Source organism: Amblyraja radiata, chromosome 1 (assembly GCF_010909765.2).
Source record: "Amblyraja radiata isolate CabotCenter1 chromosome 1, sAmbRad1.1.pri, whole genome shotgun sequence".
NCBI classification, from domain to species: Eukaryota; Metazoa; Chordata; class Chondrichthyes; order Rajiformes; family Rajidae; genus Amblyraja; species Amblyraja radiata.
The window spans coordinates 168,099,676-168,123,339 of record NC_045956.1 but is presented as its reverse complement, the minus strand read 5'-3'; the positions used below and the strand labels follow the sequence as shown (position 1 = coordinate 168,123,339).

At 45.0% G+C, this 23,664-nt stretch overlaps 1 protein-coding gene across 1 annotated transcript in view; it reads left to right on the top strand.

Annotated features, from left to right (window-relative positions):
- polr1a (RNA polymerase I subunit A) overlaps window positions 1-23,664 on the top strand; it is a 151,741-nt gene that overhangs the window by 4,693 nt on the left and 123,384 nt on the right. Inside the window, exons 2-10 of the mRNA XM_033039941.1 lie at window positions 818-1,022; window positions 4,712-4,861; window positions 5,893-5,997; window positions 9,684-9,769; window positions 12,014-12,132; window positions 18,003-18,089; window positions 19,774-19,882; window positions 20,534-20,702; window positions 23,410-23,580. Coding sequence (XP_032895832.1) covers window positions 818-1,022; window positions 4,712-4,861; window positions 5,893-5,997; window positions 9,684-9,769; window positions 12,014-12,132; window positions 18,003-18,089; window positions 19,774-19,882; window positions 20,534-20,702; window positions 23,410-23,580 — 1,201 coding nt within the window. The remainder of the gene's footprint in view (window positions 1-817; window positions 1,023-4,711; window positions 4,862-5,892; window positions 5,998-9,683; window positions 9,770-12,013; window positions 12,133-18,002; window positions 18,090-19,773; window positions 19,883-20,533; window positions 20,703-23,409; window positions 23,581-23,664) is intronic.

The window sequence follows — 23,664 nt, the reverse complement described above, 5'->3', positions numbered from 1 at the left end:
ATGAAATTCTTACTTGCAGCAGCACAACACATATGTAAACATAGTCATCTGTAAAACCCAAAATAAATAACAAACATAAGTTCAGCATATATATAAAGAAAACAAATTTAAAGTAATATATACGATTCCCAGCAGACAGCAGTGTGAGAGGGTAGATTCCTCTGTGGAAGAATCTAGAACAATGGGCCACTGGTTTTCCTACATGAGATGGAGTTGAAGGGGCTTTTTCTTCTCTCAAAGCATCAATGAATCTTTAACACCACCCTTTGAGGAAGAATCATTGAATATGTTTAAAGAAGCTGTAGGTAGATAATCAATAAAGAAATGGGTGAAAGATTCCAGTGGGTGGATAAAAATGTGGAGCTGAGGCCACACTAAGATCAAATATGATCTTATTAAATAGTAGAGTAATCTCAAAGGGCCGAGAGGCCTGCTTCGACTTAATTTGTTTGTTGTGTTCTACTGTTTGCCATGTATGCTGTATGGAATGGACTGTTTCTGTATAGTAATTTCTGTGCAATTCAGTAAAATTGTAATTCAGTAAAATAATTACAAACCAGTTCTTGCATCTAAATATATGTTTTGCACCAATTGAACAGAATTAGGCTGAACCTTTGGCTGTACATTGGTTCTGTAATAATCTTGGTTTATCTTGGTAGGAGATAGACTAAGGTCATTGTCGGTCAATTCCCTCCACAGATGCTCAATATTGCAGCATCTGCATCCTCTTGTGTCTTTAGATTTAGCAACATTCATTCTATGTATTTCATGACCAAACATCATTTAATAGCTCAAAATTCTATCTGTTTTCCCTTAGGAAATTGAGTGTCAAAGCCATCACTAATCCGAATCTCTTGGACAATGTGGGCAATCCAGCAGCAAATGGTCTGTATGATCTGGCGTTGGGTCCAGCTGATTCCAAAGAAGTCTGCGGTACCTGTGCTCAGGATTTTACCAATTGCCCGGGACACATGGGCCACATAGAGCTCCCGCTGACAGTCTACAACCCCTTATTTTTTGATGTAAGTATTGGGAGCGCTGTAAAAATAAAAGAATGATGTGAATGGACATGTGGGGGTGACTGAGATAGAAACAGTAAAGGCTAAAAATACAGTTCAACTCTTTTTCTCTGCACAGTTGCTGTCTGACCTGTTGTGTCTTTATAGCATTTCTGTTTTGATCTCAGAGTTACATAGTACAACTGCATTTTGCTTTATAGAATCATAGTGATACAGTGTGGAAACAGGACCTTTGGCCCAACTTGCCCACACCGGCCAACATGTCCCAGCTACACTAGTCCCACTTGCCTGCGCTTGGTCCACATCGCTCCTAACCTGTCCCACCCATGTACCTGTCAAACTGTTTCTTAAACGATGGGATAGTCCCAGCCTCAACTACCCCATCTGGCAGCTTGTTCCATACACCCACCACTCTCCCTCTCTCTCTCTCAAATTTCATAGTCATAGAGTGATACAGTGTGGAAACAGGCTCTTCAGCCCAACTTGCCCACAACGTCCAACAATGTCCCAGCTACATTAGTCCCACTTGCCTGCGCTTGGTCCATATCCCTCCATATCCCTCCAAACCTGTCCTATCCATGTACCTGTCAAACTGTTTCTTAAACGATGGGATAGTCCCAGCCTCAACTACCTCTTCTGGTAGCTTACTCCGTACACCCACCTTGTGTGAAAAAGTTATCCCTCGGATTCCTATTAAATCTTTTCCCCTTCACCTTGAACCAATTTACCCCATCACCTTGAACCTGATATGGGTTGACTTTTTCTTTTGTTATTGTGCTGTGTGCACATTGTAAATCTCAACAACGGAAATGTTATGAGAGCATACAGGTAATTTGCCACATTTAGTCCATTGGAGGGTGATTAGTTTTGTTTCTGGTTTGGGGGTAATTTTTCTCTCCCTTTTCCCTCCACTCTTAAATCTGCTGCACATGATTCATATCTCCCATTCCTTGCATATTCATGTGCCGATCCAGAAGTATAGGCAGGAAATGGTGTTGGGTAAACTGATAGACCTGAAGGCTGATAAATCCCCAGGGCCTGATGGTCTGCATCCCAGGGTACTTAAGGAAGTGGCTCTAGAAATCGTGGACGCATGGGAGATCATTTTCCAATGTTCTATAGATTCAGGATCAGTTCCTGTGGATTAGAGGTAGCTAATGTTATCCCACTTTTTAACAAAGGCTGGAGAGAGAAAACAGGGAATTATAGACCAGTTAGCCTGTGGGGAAGATGTTGGAGTCAATAAAAAAAGATGAAATAGCGGCACATTTGGATAGCAGTAACAGGATCGGTCAGAGTCAGCATGGATTTACGAAGGGGAAATCATGTTTGACTAATCTTTTGGATATTTTTGAGGATGTAACTTGGAAAATGGACAAGGAAGAGCCAGTGGATGTAGTGTACCTGGACTTTCTGAAAGCATGCGATAAGGTCCCACATAGGAGATTAGTGGGCAAAATTAGAGCACATGGTATTGTGGGTAGAGTGCTGACATGGATAGAAAATTGGTTGACAGACAGGAAACAAAGAGGGGATTAACGGGTACCTTTCAGAATGGCAGGCAGTGACTAGTGGGGTACTGCAAGGCTCGGTGCTGGGACCACAACTATTTACAATATATATTAATGAATTAGATGAAGGGATTACAAGAGCACACAAGAGATTCTTACAAGAGATTCTGAGAGCAATTTGTAATGGAGCCGACCAGAGAAAAGGCAATTCTGGATTTATTGTTGTCCAATGAACCAGATTTGATACGAGAACTCGAGGTAAAGGGGCCGCTTGGAGGTAGTGATCATAATATGATTCGTTTTAATCTGCAATTTTAGAAGGAGAAGGTTAAATCGGAAGTGGCAGTGATGCAGTTGAACAAAGGGGATTATGAAGGCATGAGAGAGGAGCTGGCCAAGGTAGACTGGAAAGGGATACTGGCAGGAATGATGGTAGAACAGCAATGGCAGGAATTTCTGGGCATAATCCGGAAGACACAGGATCATTTCATTTCAAAAAGGAAGAAAGATTCTAAGGAGAGTAGGAGGCAACTGTGGCTGACAAGAGAAGTTAGGGATAGAATAAAACTAAAAGAAAAGATGTATAGCACAGCAAAGAGTAGCCGGTAGCCAGAGGATTGGGAAACTTTCATAGGACAACAGAAGGAAACAAAACGGGCAATACGGGCTGAAAAGATGAAGTACGAAGGGAAGCTGGCCAGGAATATAAAGAAGGACAGTAAAAGCTTCTTTAGATGTGTTAAGGGAAAAAGAATAGCAAAGTCAAATGTGGGTCCCTTGAAGGCAGACACGGGTGAAATTATTATGGGGAACAAGGAAATGGCAGAAGAGTTGAACAGGTACTTCGGATCTGTCTTCACTAAAGAAGACACAAACAATCTCCAAGAAGTACTGGAGGACAGAGGATCTAAGGGGGTAGAGGAACTGAAAGAAATTTTCATTAGACGAGAAAAATAGTATTGGGTAGGCTAATGGGACTGAAGGATGATAAATCCCCTGGGCCTGATGGTCTGCATCCCAGGGTCCTCAGGAAGGTGGCTCTAGAAATAGTGGACGCATTGGAGATCATTTTCCAATGTTCAATAGATTCAGGGTCAGTTCCTGTGGATTGGAGGATAGCTAATGTTATCCCACTTTTCAAGAAAGGAGCGAGCGAGAAAACGGGGAATTACAGACCAGTTAGCCTGATTTCTGTGGTGGGAAAGATGCTGGAGTATTATTAAAGAGGTAATAATGGAGCATTTGGATAGCAGTAAAATGATTAGTCCAAGGCAGCATGGATTTATGAAAGGAAAATCATGCTTGACTAATCTGGAATTTTTTGAGGATATGACAAGGAAAATGGATGAAGGGGAGCCAGTGGATGTAGTGTATCTAGACTTTCAGAAAGCCTTTGATAAGGTCCCGCACGGGAGACTGGTGACTAAAATTAGAGCACATGGTATTGGGTGTAGGGTGTTGACGTGGATAGAAAATTGGTTTGCAGAGAGGAAGCAAAGGTATTATCCCCTAATATTTCCACCACATCTTTCCTGCATTGGGGGTGATCAGAACTTCACGCAATACATAATGAACCTCAAGACTACTGTAATAATTAATAACTGAACGATCAGGGAATGGCATAACATTACTGTGTTGCAAGTTATAAAGTATCTGGGGATCCTCTTACTTGGTTTCTACTGGGTTCTGATCAATAGCCCTTAACTTGCATAGACTGGAATTTCTCCAAATAATTTGCAGCATTGGTCTAAACTAAATTTCAGTTGTGTCTAAGTTTCGTTTAAAAACATTAGATAATGGAAAGTAGAAATGTTATTATGTCCCAAAGTGGCATCTCAAATCACCTTTCACAATCATAGCTTTAAGATGAGAGAGGCAGAATTTAAAGGAGATATAAGTTTTTTGGCACAGAGGGTGGTGGATGTTTGGAACACAGATTCAGGAGTGGTGGTGGAGGCAGATAGAAGAATGGCTTAAAATACTTTTGGATAAGCATATAGATGTGCAGGAAATGAAGCAATGTGGATTATGTGCAGGTAGTTAGGAGTTGGTCTCGGCACCATGTTCGGCTCAGATAGGGCCGAAGGGTCTGCTCGTGTGCAATACTGTTCTATGTAAATGGCCGAGTAGGCTTGATATATTAAAATTAATTTTTTGTTTAAACCAATATTTCCCACATAGAAACTCTACTTCATGATCAGAGGCTCCTGCCTGAATTGTCATATGCTGACATGTCCTCGTGCAACAATGTACCTGCTACAAAATCAGCTGCAAATTGCAGATTCTGGGGCTATTGAAAATGTTTATGAATTAGAGAGAATATTGAATGGGGTGAGTACTTAACATTGATTTGAAGCATTTTTAATTCTCTTGGTGCTACAAGCTCACTATTTTTCCTGGAAGCGATTGAAGACTATGATTTCAACAATTTGGCCTGGATAATTTGGGGCGGCACGGTGGCAGAGCAGTAGAGTAGCTGCTTTACAACGCCAGAGGCCCTGGTTCGATCCTGACTATGAGTGCTGTTTGTAGGGAGTTTGTACATTCTCCCTGTGACTGCATGGGATTTCTGCGGGTTTTCCGGTTTCCTCCTATACGCCAAAAATGTACAAGTTTGTAGGTTAATCTGCTTCGGTAAAATTGTAAATTGTCCCGTGTGTAGGATAGTGTTAGTGTACAGGGATCGCTGGTTGGTACTGACTCGTTGGGACGAAGGGCCTGTTTCCATGCTGTATTGTATAAATATTGGTGCTGGAACAGAGATGCAGTGAGTTTAAAACAATCCACTGCTGAAGCATAAGGCCAATGCGTTTAAAGAATCCCATGTGGAACAGGGATGCAGTGAGTTAAAGAAAACATCCAGCGCAGGAACAGAGGGCCAATGGATTTAAACAATCCAGTGTGGAATACGGGGCCAGTGCTCCAGTGCTGGAGCAGAAGACCATTGAGTTTAAAAACTCTAGTGAGGGAACAGAGGTGCATGAGTTTGCTGCCATTTTTCGTTCATTACTTTATATGTACTGCATTGGTAGTTATACAGTTTGGGCATACATGCAGCAGTGAAATGTTCCATTTAAATGCAAATCTCTCCACAGCTTAAATAACTCAGCATAAACTCAACAGATTCGGTTTTTGACCCAATGCTCCCACTTCATTCTCTGTTACCGCGTAGTAACAGAGTGCTATAGCGTATACATTTATCAAGCGTTAAGCCAATGGAGCGGCAGTTTATACCTCTGTAACATACTGAGGAATGCATAGTTTTAGAAAAACATGGCAGCAGTGAGAAGAGACTCAGACAAAAAAAAAAAATCACAATTATAAATATTTCCCATTATTATTTGGTATTTTGTTTTCTACAGGTGCTGGAAAGGAACTCTAAGGCCACAACAGATGAAATCCAGGAAGCACTGAATGCACATACCCAGATGGTGCTGAAGAATTGTGTGTCTTGTAAATTTTCCCAAGTAAGTGAAAAAATGTTTTATTTGCATTGCCACAGTGATGCTCTGTAACATGGCCATACACCCTTAAGGTTTCCTTCCACACTCCAAAGACATACAGTTTGTAGGTTAATTGCAGAGCTGCCAAGTAGTACGGATTTTCCGTATTTTGTACGGAAATGCGATAAGAATACGGATGTGCGGTTTTGCTTTGTAAAATACGGATTTTTAAAAAATCAGCCCGACTTCCTGTTTCATCTTGCTACTTAAAAAATGCAAGGATATAAAAAGTCATACTGTACCTCTAAAGGTTATAGCAGATTTAATCTATTGTTGTTTTAAATTTCAAGATCTGGGTGTATTTTCGTAAGCTTTGAGCTACCTGTCCCGCTACAGGTTTAAACACCACTGTTAGTTTAGCGGGTGGGAATTTAAATGAATAGCTGTTGGGTTCTAAAAATAGCGCTATCAGCTGGAGCACTATGGGCTTTACACATAGCACTATGGCCACAGCACTATGGATCACAGACTGTTCGGGGAGGGAGAAGGAGAGAAGGAGTGAGAGGGACGGAGGGAATAAGAGAGGGAGGGAGAAAAAAAGGAAGGGAAGAGGGAGGGAAAGAAGGAGGGCGGGAGGGAGGGAGAGAGGAAGGGAGGGAGAGGGAGGGAAAGAGAGGAAAGAGGGAGAGAGAGCGAGGGAGGGAGAGGGAGGCTTCCAAAATGGCTTCTACATCATCATCTGGTGCTAAAAGCAGGAAACAGCCATTCAAACAGCAGTATACAAAGAGATGGCAATTAATGCACTGTCAAGTAAGGTGCGTAGAAGACATGTCAATTGGCAGCAAAGTTATGCATTCTTGTACTTTTACAAGGGTATGACCGCACATAAAAAATAACATATTTTTCATCTAAATGGCACCGCATAAAAATACTGATTTCCTCCGCAAAATACTGATTTTCAGGTACTAGAATGCTGAAATGCTCTGACAAAACTTTGCTTTAATCCTGACTTAAAGGGTTGACGGTGGAGATGCAATGGCAAAGAATTATAGATTGCATGGATGAATTTCAACAATTGTTCATCCCTGTCTGGCTTAAAAATGAAATGGGGAAGGCGGCTCAACCGTGGCTAACGAGGGAAATGAAGGATAGTGTTAAATCCAAGGAAGAGGCATATAAATTGGACAGAGGAAGCAGCAAACCGGAGGACTGGGAGAAATATAGAATTCAACAGAGGAGGAAAAGGGGTTAATTAAGAGGGGGGAAATAGAGTATGAAAAAAAGCTTGCAGGGAGTATAAAAACAGACTCTAAAGAGGAAAAGCTTAGTGAAGACAAATGTAGGTCCCTTACAGTCAGAAACAGGTGAATTTATAATGGGAAACAAGGAAATGGCAGACCAGTTAAACAAGTACTTTGGTTCTGTCTTCACTAAGGAAGACACAAACAATCTCCCGGAAATACTAGGGGACGAGGATCTAGTGGGAGGGAGGAACTGAAGGGAATACACATTAGTCAGGAAATGGTGTTGGGTAAATTGTTGGGACTGTCAGGTAGATAAATTTCCTGACTAAAGGTAGATAAATCCCAGAGTGCTCAAGGAGGTGGCCGTAGAAATCGTGGATGCATTGGTTTATGAAAGAACTGCAGATGCTGGAAAAATCGAAGGTAGACAAAAATGCTGGAGATCCTCCACCTAGGTCCTTACCCTCAACAACTTTTCCTTTGACTCCTCCCATTTCCTCCAAATCCAAGGCGTAGCTATGGGCACGCGCATGGGCCCCAGCTATGCCTGCCTCTTTGTAGGGTACGTCGAACAATCCTTGTTCGAAGCGTACCGTGGCCCTATCCCCGAACTCTACCTCCGCTACATTGATGACTGCATTGGTGCTACCTCCTGCACTAATGCAGAACTCACTGACTTCATCCTTTTCACCACTAATTTCAATCGCCACTCAAATTCATCTGGACCATTTCCGACACCTCCCTACCGTTCCTAGAGCTCACTATCTCCATTGACTCCCATGGCTATCTGGACTATCTGACATATGATGAAAGAATGGGTCAACTGGCTTGTATTCACTGGAATTTAGAAAGATGAGAGGAGATCTTATATAAACGTATAAAATTCTTAAGGGATTCTACAGGCTCGATGCAGGAAAAATGTTCCCGATGTTGGGGGAGTCCAGAACCAGGGGTCACAGTTTAAGAATAAGGGGTAGGCCATTTAAGACAGATGAGAAAAAGCATTTTCACAAAGAAAGTTGTGAATGTGTAATTCTCTGCCGCAGAAGGCAGTGGAGGCCAATTCACTGGATGTTTTAAAGAGTGAGTTAGATTTAGCTCTTAGGGCTAAATGAATCAAGGGATATGGGGAAAAAGCAGGAACGGAGTATTGAATTTGGATGATCAGCCATGATTATTTTAAATGGAATGCTGACTCAAACGGCCTACTCCTGCACCTATATTCTATGTTTCTATATATAATTGTAAAATTATCCCTAGTGTGTGTAAGATAGTGTTGGTGTTCTGGGATTGCTGGTCAGCGTGGACACAGTGGGCCGAAGGGTTGTTTCCGCACTGTATCTCTAAACTAAAGTAGACCTTATTAAAGGACATTGCCTACATTTTTGTGGTGTTCAAGGGCTCGACTCTTAATAGATAGTAGACTAAATTGGTATAATTTGAATTAGAGAAAGATCGGCGATGCATTTTGTATGTGGGCATTGGAATGACAAAATCACCGGAGAATTTGCGTAATGATGTTTGCAAATGGAATTAGAAAGCACTGGGAAATGAAGACTCTTCAGATTACACCTCAATCACTTTTATATCTAAGAATTTACCTTTAAGTATATTCAGTGACCCAGCTGCTAATGTGCTCTGTGTCAGTGAATTCTGCAGGAACTGTGGAAATCTTTCCTGTGGAATTATTTGCCACAGAAGACCGTGGAGGTCAAGTCAGTGGATATTTTCAAGGCAGAGATAGATAGATTCTTGATTAGTACAGGTATCCGAGGTTATGGGTAGAATGCAGGAGAATGGGGCTAGGAGGGAGAGATAGATCAGCCATGATTGAATGGTGGAGTAGATTTGATGGGCCGAATGGCCTAATTCTACTCCTATTCCTTATAATCCATCCATGTTCCTGTCCATGTACCTGTACCAGCCCCAGATGTCCCCCAAAATGCGGCGGCCTAGGCCATGAGGCGGCCGATCTCAATCTCATTGGGACCTCCACGCCGATCAGCGGGTAGAATTTGCCCCCTGCGGCTGGGGCACTGGAATCCCACCCTGGCCGGAGCTGGCAAATCCGTTCCGATAACTGACTTCTGAGGCCGACTGCAGGCTGGTATCCTAGCTGCCCTGCGGCCTAGAGCTTAAACCTACGTCCTGTGGTTTTTGATTGTCCTTCCCTGTGCATTCACCCTGTCTATACACCTCTATAAGATCACACCACACCTCCTGTGCTCCAAGGAGTAAAGTCCAAGCCTGCTCAACTTCTCCGCTCAGCCCCTCGAGTCCTGACAACATAGTTGTAAATCTTCTCTGCATTCTTTACAGCTTAATGCTTGAATTTCTCCTGCCTCCCTGTGAGCATTGTGCTCTCTTTCTTCATCAAGGTTTTTGTTCCGATTGATATTAAGTGCACTTGATACTTGTTTTACATTTTAACAGTGACATTATATTGTGGTTGTGTTTTGTTGCAAGGTGAAAAATGTAACTGACTGCAAGGATAGATTAATAAGAGATTTCTGGAAAAACTACATGAAATCACGAAAATGCCCAAACTGCAAGTAAGTGATTTTTACAGATTCATATATTGTCAGATTGACAGTTGTCCGATATACCAGGGTGCAAAGAAATACCAATAAACAAAAACAGGGTACATGAAGTTCACAGACGACACAGTATACATAATAATATCCTTTATTAGCAGAGTACTGCTGAAATTCAAGCATTGAAATCTGGACTGACATAGTTACATTAATTGGAATGAAGGGAAATGCTCTCCAGTGGCTGAAGCATACCTGATTCATAAGAAGGTGTTTATCATTGTTGGAAGCCAGGTACCTCGTTCCTAGTTTACTTGTCGAGGACAGAACCTGTGGATTTCGGAGGGTGAAATAGTCATTTATACCAAGGAATAGGTTTACAATGGAAATTACTAGCAGTTCTTCTTTGCTGTTTCCTAAATCAGTTAGTTCCTGTAGTTTTTTAATTTAGAAATACAACATGGAAACAGGCCCACCGAGTCCATACCGATCTGTAATCACTGCGCACTAACGCTATCCAACATAAACTAGGGACAATTTACATTTATACCGAGCCAGTTAGGAGTGTGGGAGGAAGATCTCGGAGAAAGCCCACGCAGTCATGGGGAGAATGTATAAACTCCATACTGACAGCACCTGTCATCGGGATCGAACCTGCAAGTGCTGTTAGGCAGCAACTCTACCATTGTGCCACCATACAGCCACCGTAGCATGTTAAGAATGGCTGTATGTGTGGTTCTAGACCACCAGCTTTATAATATTCTTCTGTGCTCTCCTTCTCTGTGTGTGAGCGAGATATAGCCACACACTTGGGGAGAAAGGAACATAATGGTGGCATGTCACATATACAATTGTTTGCAGATACAATTACGACTTTTAAAAGACATTTGGGCAGGTATAGGTGACATTGTTTTAAGGCGAGAAGGGAAAGATTTAATAGGTACCTGGGGGGCATTTTTTTCACACAGAGGGTGGTGAGTATATGGAACGATTACTACATTTAAAAGGCATGTGGACAAGTACATGGATAGGAAAGGTGTAGAGGCATATGAGACAATTGCAGGCAGGTAGGACCAGCATAGATGGGACATCTTGTTTGGCATGGGCAAGTTGGGCCTGTTTCCATGCTGTTTTACTCTATAGATGGATTGCAAGGAAGAGCATAGGGGCAATGTGTCAAAGGCGGGTAAATGAGACAAGGTGGACATAAGGCCTGTCTCTGTTGTACAGCTTTATGACTGTTGTCTTGATATAAGGAACCATTTAGTTTGTCAGTAGTGGTTGGTGGGGGAGGATAGATAAAAAGCATGTCACTTTAAGTTTGTAATTTCTGCTGTCTCTTCAGGAGAAGGTGAAGAGATAAACTCATAAAAGCATGTAGCCCAGAAATGCAAACCTCAGAAATGGTGCTGGCATCTAGAACTTGTCCTCATCTTCCACCCCATCAGCCGTCGTATACAGCATATAATCTTCCACCATTTTCGCCACCTCCAACGGGATCCCACTACTGGCCACATCTTCCCGTCTCCATCCTTTTCTGCTCTCTGCAGAGACCGTTCCCTCCGTAATTCCCTGGTCAACTCGTCCCTTCCTACCCAAACCACCCCTTCCCCAGGAACAAGCGCAGGAGATGCAACACCTGTTCCTTTACGTCCCCCTCGACTTCATCCAAGGACCTAAACAGTCTTTCCAGGTGAAGCAGAGGTTCACTTGTACCTTCTCCAACCTCATCTACTGTTCCTGGTGTCAACTTCTCTACATCGGTGAGACCAAGCGCAGGCTCGGCGATCGTTTCACTGAACCCCTCCGCTCAGTCCGTCTTAACCTACCTGATCTCCCGGTGGCTCAGCACTTCAACTCCCCATTCCCAATCTGACCTTTCTGTCCTGGGCTTCCTCCATTGTCAGAGTGAGGTCCAGTGCTAATTGGAGGAAGAGCACCTCATATTTCACTTGGGTAGCTTACACTCCAGCGGTATTAACATTGACTTCTCTAACTTCAGATAGCCCTTGCTTTCTCTCTCCATCCCCTTTCACTTCCCAGTTCTCCCACTAGTCTTACTGTCTCTGCCTACATTCTATCTCTGTCCCTCCCCTGACATCAGTCTGAAGTAGGGTCTCGACCCGAAACGTCGCACATTCCTTCTCTACATAGATGCTGCCTCACCCGCTGAGTTACTCCAGCATTTTGTGTCTTCCTTCGATTTTACCAGCATCTACCGTTCTTTCTTACTGCATTCATAAAACCTTGTATTCTTTTCTTTAGTGCCCGTAAATCAATTGTGCGAAAGGAACACAACAGCAAACTAATAGTGACGTACCCCACGACTGCACTCAAAACCAAATCGCAAAAAAAAACAAATAAAACAGAGGAAGAAAGTGGAGGTAAAGCTCTGATAACTAACCTGAAGCAACATCTTTTCACAGTTAGCAAACAGGAACAGAGGTGGTGCTATGGTAACATGTATCGACGGTGCCTTCAGAGCGAAGACCATTAGATAGTGTAGTGTTCCTCAAATATAGACTTGTGTTGTTCATGGCCCTCGTGTACTGCAGTCGCCTTGAGGCCCCAGTGCTCTGATATCTTCCGCTCAGACATCTGTTTATCCTGCTTAGCATTCATGGCATCTCATGGGGAGGTTGCTGTAAAAGCCACCATTGCTCTTGAATTGGATGGTTTGGTTGGCCACTTCCAAACCAGATTTTAAGAACCAGAGGACGTGGGTTTAAGGTGAAGGGGAAAAGATTTAATAGGACAAAGGGTGGGCTGGGTGTATGGTACGAGCTGCTAGAGGAGGTAGTTGAGGCAGGGACTATTGCAGAGTTTAAGAAACAGTTAGACAGGCACACGGATAGGATGGGTTTAGAGGGATATGGGCCAAACGCAAGCAGGTGGGATTAGTGTAGATGGGACATGTTGGTCGGTGTGCGTAAGGTGGACTGAAGGACCTGTTTCCGTATGTCTCTAAGACTGTTCAGTTTAATAAGAGGCTAACTGTAGATCAGTGCATGCTCCTTTAACATAGTGACCTCACCACTACTAACCACTCCCCATTGTCTCTTGTATAATTGTAGCTTCCCCACCTCCAGCTCGCTCTCTAGCTCCAGTGATGACCACGGACAGCTAGTGCATAGTGTGTGTAGTGCTTATAATAAAGTTATCTAGTAAAAGACTTTGTGTGACAAGCAAGACATTTTACATGGTGTCACAACGGTAGACTCGCGTCTCCTGTTCATCGGCTTTATTTTTATTGTTTGCTTTCTCCCAGTTGTGTCCCCATCCCCCTGTTTTTTATTATGTCCAACTCGTATCGTCGTCCCGACATGCTCGTTTTTGACACGGACATCGTCCACCGCTGGACTGTCTTCCAGCGCGACTATGAACACTATATTGCAATCGCTCATCCTGATGCCACTCCTGCTGTACAGGCTCACCTGCTCCTCAACCTGGCTGGTCCAGAGGCCATGGAACACTATGCCTCGTTCGAGTTCGCCCCTGGTGAAGACCGTCGCGACCCGGTATGTCTCATGGCTAAATTCACTGCCCTCTGCGATATCCCTACCAATAACATTATCGAGCGCTTTAAGTTCTTCCAAAGGCGTCAGATTCCCGGTGAGCATATTGGCTCGGCGGTGCCGCCTTGAAACGATAACCCCGGACGAAATGATCAGGGATGTCCTGGTCAACGGTCTCCTGAACTCTAAGCTGCGTGACGAGCTCCTGATGAAGCCTGATCTAACGCTAAGGGAAGCTATGCATGCCGCTTGCATGGCCTCTGCTGTTGGCTCCGTATCTCAACCGGTGTCCCAGGACATCAACTTCACCGGTGCTGCTGGCCGCCGGCGGATCAATGGCCCGCCACGCCAGGGCACCGCCGCTGCGCCTGCTAAGGTCACCCCTCGTCGCTGCCCAAATTGCAATTTCTCTTCCCACCAATTCAACGTTTGCCCAGCGCAGGGTAAAACTTGTAATTCCTGCGGGAAGCTGAACCACTTTTCTGCGGCATGTCGGTTCCGTGGGAATCCTGTCCCTGCTCCAAGAAGGAGTCTAAACAACCTTGTGGACTGATAGCGCGCCTGGTTCCCAGTACCAGTCGGATGAACTCCCTGACTGATACGAGCTCCTCCCATGGTGATTCAACTGTGTTTTCGCTTTTGGGTGCACCTGCATTGATAACGGATCCCTCTGTACATGTTACTGTGAATGGCCACTCCTTCCCTGCGAAGGTCGATACTGGTGCTTTTGCCAATGTTATGTCTGTTAGCCTCTTCAAGCAGATAAGATCTGGGGAGAGGGTTACTCCCGATGGCTCCCGCCTTCATGCCTATGGGGGAGGAGTTCTGGTCCCTGTGGGGAAGGCCACGTTTATCTGTACAGTTCTTGAGACCTCTCGGCCCCTCACTTTTCTCCTGCTGGATTCTGAAAACGTCACCCTGCTGGGCGCCCGTGCATGCCAGGACTTTTGCTTGGTCTCTTTCCACCGCGACATCCACCTGGTGCAGGCCCCCATGGGGACCCTGAGCGAGTACCCCGACCGTTTTGATGACGTTCTGGGCAAATTGCCCTGTGCCTACAAAATCGTTGTTGACCCGGGGGTCAACCCAGTGATTAGACCGGCCCACCGCATTTCTTTTGCCATGCAGGGCCGCGTGGAGTCCACACTACGTGACATGGTGGCCATGGGCATCCTCAAGGAGGTGAGTGCTCCCACCCGGTGGGTCTCCACCATGGTCGTCGCTGCCAAGAAGGACAAGAGCGAGATCAGGATCTGCATCAACCCGAAAGACCTGAACCTTGCCATCAAACGCCCGCACTACCCCATGCGGACAGTGGAGGACGTCGCTGCACAGGTCGGTCCGGCCACAGTCTTCTCGGTCCTAGATGCCAAGAGCTCCTTCTGGCAGATCCCTCTGGATGAACGTTCCTCCTTCCAGACCACCTTAATCACACCCTTCGGCAGGTTCCGTTTTCTCCGCATGCCTTTTGGGATCAACTCAGCAAGCGAGGTTTTCCAGCGCACCATGGAACAGCTGTTTGCCGGGTTGCCGTGCGCTATCATCATCGTGGATGACATCCTGGTGTACGGGAGGGACGTCGCTGAGCACGACCTGCACCTCCGCCAAGTCCTGGACAGGGCTCGTGAGATCAATCTCAAACTCAACCCGAAGAAGTGTCGGTTCCGCGTTCCGGAAGTCACTTACGTAGGCCACGTTTTCACGGCCGGGGGTCTAAAGCCAGACCCCCAGAAGACGGCAGCGGTCACCGAAATGCCCACTCCCACCGACGTGCCCGGCCTGCAGCGCTTTCTGTGCATGGTCAACTACCTGGGAAAGTTCATACCCGACCTCAGCGAACTGAGTGCTCCCCTGAGGGAGCTGATCAAGAAGGACAATGCCTGGGTCTGGCTCCCACATCACCAGTCGGCATTCGTGGCCCTGAAGTCCAAGCTCGCACGCACCCCGACTCTCAAGTTCTTCGATCTAAACAGGCCAATTGTCCTCACGTGATGCATCTCAGTTCGGCCTCGGTGCCGCCTGCCTGCAGCTCTATGACAATCGGCAGCTGCCTGTTTCCTATGCCTCTCGCACCATGACCCTTGCTGAGCAGCGCTACGCTCAGATTGAGAAGGAGCTCCTTGCCGTGGTGTTCGCCTGCTCCAAATTCAAGGACTACATTCTGGGCAATACCTTCACCATTGAAACTGACCACCAGCCGCTGGTCTCTATCTTGAACAAGCCCATCCATGCGGCCTCTTCCCGTTTGCAGCGGATGATGCTGCAGCTCCAGCGTTTCACGTTCCAGATTGTGTACCGCAAGGGCAAGGATATGTTCGTGGCCCACACATTGTCCCGTGCGCCGCTCCCTTCCGTTGCCCGCCATCCATACGAATCGTCTGACCTGATGGTACTGAACGTTAACATTGTTCCTTCCCAGCAGATGCAGTCCCTGGTCAAACACACTGCCGCTGATCCTGCCCTGCAACAGCTTGCGGGCATCATCCGCCGTGGCTGGCCTGACCGACGCTCTTCCTTGCCGGCTGGTGCCGTGCCCTACTTCCTGGTTCGGGATGAATTGGTGCTGCACAACGGCGTGGTGGTGAAGGGTCACAAGGTCGTGGTGCCGGCCGCGCTGCGGGATCATTACTTTCAAACCGCCCACAACGGCCACCCCGGGGTTGAGGCCACTTTGTCCCAGGCCCAAAGCCAGTTTTACTGGCCGGGCATGGCTCAGGACATCCGGGACAGGGTCTCCGCCTGTGCTGCCTGCAATAGGTCTCCTGCCTCATCAACAGCGCCAACCTCTCATGCAGCAGCCGGCTCCCGAGTTGCCGTGGATGGCTGTTTTAACTGTTCCCTGCGCGGTTTCTAATTCTAGCGTATGAGCCGTGGTCGCTCTGTGCAAGTGCAATGCTTTTGTTTCCAAGAGGAAGGATGTAGATCAGTGCATGCTCCTTTAACATAGTGACCTCACCACTACTAACCACTCCCCATTGTCTCTTGTATAATTGTAGCTTCCCCACCTCCAGCTCGCTCTCTAGCTCCAGTGATGACCACGGACAGCTAGTGCATAGTGTGTGTAGTGCTTATAATAAAGTTATCTAGTAAAAGACTTTGTGTGACAAGCAAGTCATTTTACACTAACCAAGCCACACGGAGCAATGGTCAGGTAAGGATGAAAGGTAAGGATTGCTGACCTGATCAGTTACTCCAGCACTTTGTGGTTTACTCAAAGGTGATAGATAAACGATAGCTATATGTTATCTTTGTAGTCACTATTACTGAAGCTATCTTTTTACAGGAACCCTTTTGTACTTAATGTGTGGGAAAGAACTGCAGATGCTGGCTAAAATCGAAGGTAGACACAAAATGCTGGAGTAACTCAGCGGGATAGGCAGCATCTCTGGGGAGAAGGAATGGGTGACATTATGGTCTGAAGAAAGGTCTCGACGCTAAACATCATCCATTCCTTCTCTCCAGAGATGCTGCCTATCCCACTGAGTGACTCCAGCATTTTCTGTCATCCTTTGTACTTTGACTTTGAAAGAGTTAAAAATATGATTGCTGGAAATTGTAACTTCTCAATGGATCTCCATTCAAATCAATTTGCATTAATGCACAAGTACATTGAGGTGCAGGTACATGGAAGTGCGTCAAATCATGAGGGGAATAGAGAGGGTAGATGCATAGAGTTTACCCAGAGCTATGGAATCAAGATTCAGAGAACTTGGGTTTAAGGTCGGAGGGGAAAGATTTTCTAGGAACCTGAGGGACAGTTTTTATCACACAGAGAATGCTGGGTATATGGAATGAGCTGCCAGAGGTGATAGCTGAGGCAGGTACTAAAACAACATTTAAAAGACATTTGAACAGGTACGCGGATAGGAAAGGTTTCGAGGGATATGGGCCAAACTTGGGCAGGTGGAACATTTCACCTGTTCTCTTGTCATACCCCTTGGTTTGCTTGTAATTTAAATGTCCTTCACTCACCTCCTTGAATGTCCCTTTTGATTATCTAAGAGAAGAAATTCCTTCTTGCCTCCGACTTAAAATAACCGCATATAATTCTGGAAATACTCAGCGAATCAGGCTGCTTCCGTGAGAAGAGAACCAGCCTTAATGAATTGGGCAATATCCTGGTGAATCTCCTCTGCACCCTGTCCAATATAGTTTCATTCAATATACTGTATAGGCCAGCACCCAAAACTGCACACAGCACTCCAGTTGTGCTCTACCTAAATGAAAATTTAATAATCTACAGATGCTGGAAATCTAAAAATACAAAATACTGCAAATTCTTCGGTCAGTATCAATGTTTGGGGTTGAAGACTTCATCAGAACTGGGAAGAAGATGGAAGAAGCTTGTGAAGCTGCAGGCAGGGAGTGAGAGGAGGGAGGTACACAAAAATGCTGGAGAAACTCAGCGGGCGCAGCAGCATCTATGGAGCGAAGGAGATAGGTAACGTTTCGGGCCGAAACCCTTCAGTCTGAAGAAGGGTTTCGGCCCGAAACGTTACCTATCTCCTTCGCTCCATAGATGCTGCTGCACCCGCTGAGTTTCTCCAGCATTTTTGTGTACCTTCGATTTTCCAGCATCTGCAGTTCCTTCTTGAACAGCAGTGAGAGGAGGGATGTCTCTTATGGAATAAAACTGGAGTGAATATGGGGATAAACTGTGAACACAGCTATCTGTTCAATGAGTAAATATGTGCAGTTGTACATCTGAGTAAATATTTACTTTTTAAATTTTTATCAAGGAATCGATGATTCGCTCTTTGGAAAACGAGGAGTCCTGACACCCATCACAGCCAAAGAACATGTTATGGAACTGTGGAATAATGATGGTAAATGATTGCAGGATTTTGCTGGGGAACTAAATCACATTAGTTTTGAGTTTATTATTATCACGTGTACAGTGAAAAGTTTTGTTTTGCGTGCTATCCAAACAGTCGAGATAATACTGTACATGAATACAGTCGTCAAACTCTAGTATAATAGGTTGAGCAATGGGGAAGATGCAGAGGGCAGAATATAATTCTCAGCATTGAAGTGCACCAGTTCCATAGACCAAGTCCAATGTCACAATGTGTTATTAAAGAGAATACAATTAGAACACATAGGAATGGTGCTGGATTTATGGCTAGAAAAGAGATTTTGAAAATGTAGAGCGATTGTGTTGGATAACAGTAGAACCTCCTCTGGGAAGAGCACGCAAAGAGTCACTATGCTCCGGTGCCATCTTATCATAGTGGTATGTAAACATCATAAATGTTTGAATAAGATGAAAGGACAAATGTAAATTGAAGCTTGCTGTTTTTAGCATCTACACTTTCTCTACCTGTAGAGCTATATTCTGCACTCTCTTTATTTTCCTTGCACTACCGGGTTTATTTGTGTACAGTATGATCTGCCTGGATAGTCATAGAGTCATAGTGTGATACAATGTGGAAACAGGCCCTTTGGCCCAACAGTGTCCCAGCTACACTAGTCCCACTTGCCTGCGCTTGGTCCATATCCCTCTAAATCTGTCCTATCCATGTACCTGTCAAACTGTCTCTTAAACGATGGGATAGTCCCAGCCTCAACTACCTCCTCTGGCAGCTTGTTCCATACACCCACCACCCTTTGTGTGAAAAAGTTACCCCTCGGATTCCTATTAAATCTTTTCCCCTTCACCTTGAACCTATGTCCTCTGGTCCTCGATTCCCCCACTGGGCAAGAGACTGCATCTATCCGATCCATTCCTCTCATGATTGTGTATACTTCTATTAGATCGAAGAGTATGGTTGTCCTTTCACTTGAGGAAATGTTGTCTTTCACTTTTCAGGTTCATGCAGACATGCTATTACATAGAAACATAGAAACATAGAAAATAGGTGCAGGAGTAGGCCATTCGGCCCTTCGAGCCTGCACCGCCATTCAATATGATCATGACTGATCATCCAACTCAGTATCCGGTACCTGCCTTCTCTCCATACCCCCTGATCCCTTTAGCCACAAGTGTCAGTTACAGTGTCAGTTGTACCCCAGTGATCAGCACCTTACCTTTGAGTATTAGCTGAGGGTTCACTTCCCACTTTAGATATCAGTAATGTAGAAAAACTGCAAGAAAAGATTTATAAGGATGTTACCGGGACTGGGGGATTTGAGATATAAAAGGAGGCTCTTTTCCCTTGGGTTCAAAGCATAGCTCTCAATATGCTGCTCTTTCAGCTTGCCTTAATGCACAATTGAAATGTGCCCACTCTACATGCCATCCTCCTGCCTGAATGAAATTCACAATTGTGCTGAATAAATGCACCCTGGGACTGTGCACTATTTGGTTTATCGAACTCTTGAGGGGAGTGGAGATGGGAGACTTTCCTATTGCCTTTCTGGGTTTCATCCTAGTTGTCATATGACAATATTAACCCCAGTGCTGCATATTTTAAAGAGGTAAGCTGCTGACAACTAACACTTGCATCCAAATGTTGTTCCATAATAACTTTTATCTGCTACTTATTAAAGTCAGCTCATTATTTTAATTAGGCTTCTTCCTGAAGTGTCTGTTTTCTGGCATGAAAACGCATGGAAGCTCAAAATCCAACTGGAACCTAGACATGTTTTTCCTTGATCTTCTTCTTGTGCCTCCTTCCAGGTAAGACTATCTCAAAAGGTGATTTTTTTCCCTTGTAAAATGCATTATTGCATCTTGTGGTGGACCTTCACTTTACGTTCTGAAATATTTTAAAGATAAATTAATGGCAAATCCGCAGATGTTTGGTTGATTTTTGGAGATACAGCACGGAAACAGATCATGGGGCCCACCGAGTCCGTGCCGACCAGTAATCCACATACACTTGCACTATTCTGCACACTAGGGACAACTAACAATTTTTACCAAAGCCAATTAACCTACAAACCTGTATGCCTTTGGAGTGCGGGAAGAAACCGGAGCTCTGGAGAAAACCCACGCGGCCACAGGAAGAACGTGTAAACTCCGTACAGACAACACCCGTTGTCAGGATCAAACCCGGGTCTCAGGCGCTATAAGACAACAACTCTACCGCTGTGCCACTGTGCCATGTTTAAACTAGACACAAAGTGTTGGAGTAACTCAGTGGGTCAGCCAGTATCTCTGGAGAACATGGAGATAGGTGACGTTTTGGGTCGGGGCCCTCTTCCATGTTTAAACTATTGAAGTAGTTTTTATTGTGATGATAAAATAGAACTGCTCCTGTGCTGTTGATATAAAATGTCCCATGATTTGGGTGTCCATATGCACTGTTACATGTTTTGCATTTTCCAGATTTCGTCCAATTAATCGGCTTGGAGACCAGATGTTTACCAATGGACAAACTGTTAATCTGCAATCAGTGATGAAAGATGTCCATGTGATACATAAACTTCTGATCTTAATAGCACAGGAAAGGGCCAAGCTGGAACAGCATGATCAGACAGAGGAGACAGCAGCTCTAGTAAGGACGACAGAGAGGTTATTTTAAGTTGATATCAATTATACTTTATTGTCATATGTACCCAGGTACAGTGAAATGTTTTGTATTGCATACAAGCCGGTTAAATCATACAGCAGACCTCACCGAGGCTGTTCACCAAGTCGCCATGTTTCTTGCGACGACAGAGTTACAAAAGTCCATCAAACAGTTTTATCTTCTGCTCACGATGGCGAACCAGGCCTGCTGCCGTACGTGGCCGCTGCTTCACACATTGTTTCCCGGCAGCCCCGCCAGGTTGATCTCAGCAACGTGGGTCCCTCTATGCTCTCGGCGGTCCTATTCCCCCCCCTCCCCCCTCCCCCCATGCTCTCGGCAGCCCCTCGCTCTCGGTGGTCCCACCCCCCCCCCCTCCTCGGCGGCCTCCCCCCCCCCCGCTCTTGGCGGTCCCATCCCTCTATGCTCTCGCCGGTCCCACCCCCCTCGCTCTCGGCTGTCCCCTCCCCCCTCGCTCTCGACGGCACAGGTCCCCCCACACTCTCGGCAGTCCATCTTGAATTAAGTAAATGAGAGCCAGGCTTGCCGGTTGCTTGTCTTGGCGATATGCACTTTTGGGATATCACCTATTGCTTGAATCATGAATGAAAACAATTGTGGTTCAAGGATTCTAAAATATCCCATGAGATCCTTTGTGTTGGTAGTTGAAGCCAACATTTGTTGACTGTTATCTTAAATAAAGGGTTGTGTTTCGATAGTGCTTTTTGGTCAGGATTCCAGGGACAAAAACAGAGCAGACTCTGTTATGAAGAGACACAGTATAGAAACCGGCCTTTTGGGATGTTGGAAGAAACTGGAGCATGAGAGCATGAGAGGAAACCCACACAATCACAGGGAGAATGTGGAAACTCCACACGGATCGTGTTGGTGGTCAGGATTGAAATTGGGCCACTGGAACTGTGAGGCAGCAGCTCCACCAGCTGAAGCATCTCGTGAGAAGACAGGACCTCAGTCATTACAACACTCCTTCACTACTGCACTGGGGTATCAAATAAGATTTTCACACTTAAGCTAGGGTTGATTGGATCCTAGATCTCTGTAATTAGACAATAGACAATAGGTGCAGGAGAAGGCCCTTCGAGCCAGCACCGCATTTCAATGTGATCATGGCTGATCATCACCAATCAGTACCCCGTTCCTGCCTTCTCCCCATATCCCCTGACTCCGCTAATTTTAAGAGCCCTATCTAGCTCTCTCTTGAAAGCATCCAGAGAACCTGTCTCCACCACCCTGAGGCAGAGAATTCCACAGACTCACCACTCTCTGTGAGAAAAAGTGTTTCCTCGTCTCCGTTCTAAATGGCTTACTCCTTATTCTTAATCTGTGGCCCCTGGTTCTTGACTCCCCCAACATCGGGAACATGTTTCCTGCCTCTAGTGTGTCCAAGCCCTTGACAATCTAATATGTTTCAATGAGATACCCTCTCATCCTTCTAAACTCCAGAGTGTACAAGCCCAGCTGCTCCATTCTCTCAGCATATGACAGTCCCGCCATCCTGGGAATTAACCTTGTAAACCTACGCTGCACTCCCTCATTGATTATTGAATCACAGCTGACATTGCAGCATTTTCAGATACTCAGCACTTGCAGCATTTCACACCTCAACATTCCAGCATTGTTTTTATTTTGTCACTCTTCCCTCTTCCCCCCATCCTCTCTCCTCCAGAGTGATTAGTTATGATTAACAAACCTTCAGGACCTTTTTCTCCACTGGCTCACCGCCACTTCACTCTCTTGTTCACCGGGCTATTGCAACATGCTTTTTGTTCCCTTTCTCCCCACCTGTCCCCGGATGGGCCGTTAGTCCAATGCTCCGGATTCATGAAGTAAAATAAACATTAAGAGTTGAGAGTCAAGAGTGTTTTATTGTCACATGTCCCAAACAGAACAATTAAATTCTTATTTGCAGCAGCACAACAGAATATGTAAACCTAGTAGGTAAACACAAAAAGCTGGAGTAACTCAGTGGGACAGGCAGCATCTCTGGAGAGAAGGAATGGGTGATGTTTCGGGTTTCGACCCTAAAGTTACTCCAGCATTTTGTGTTTACCTTCGATTTAAACCAGCATCTGCAGTTCTATACTACACATGTAAACATAGTACACTGTAAACAATATAATAAATGAAGAACAAAAAGTTCAGTGTGTGTGTGTATATATATACACGTATACATCCATATACACACATATATATGTGTGTCTGTCTACATTTGCTCATACACACATGTAAATCTAAACAAAACAAACAATAATAGTGCCAAAAAACAAAACCAATGCTCCGAACTCTAATTCAGAGTTTATTGGAGGCTATCGTATTTAATAGCTTGATGGGTGTAGGGAAGAAGCTGTACGTTACAGTTTTCAGGCTCCTGTACGTACTTCCCCATGGTAGGGGTGAAATGAGTGTGTGGCAAGGGTGGTGAGTCTCTGATGATGCTGTTTGCCTTTTGAGGCAGCGACTCCTGTATATTCCTTCGATGGTGGAGAGGTCAGAACCCATGATGGACTGGGCAGTGTTGACCACTTTTTACAGTCCTCTTCACTCCTGGGCATTCAAGTGGCATGATATGGCCATACTGTTAGGGTAAGGGAAGACTGAAAATGGCAGAGAAGGATGTATTCCCAGCAGAAATAATGCAGATTTCACTGTAACTGTTGTGCTTTTGAACTTTCAGGAAGAGGACACTCAGTCTAAGATGGACCTTGCCTTCTTGGCTGGTATTTCGGGACAGACACTGACGGACAAACTATACAGTGCCTGGATATTCCTCCAAAGCCACGTAAACATTGTTTTTGACAGTGAGATGGATAAGCTGATTACTGACAAGTTTCCTGGTATTCGGCAGGTAAGCCAGAGGTTTAAATCTTATTAGTTCCATTCTGTTTTGTTGTTTATTCATTTAATTAGATTAGTTTAGTTTCGAGATGCA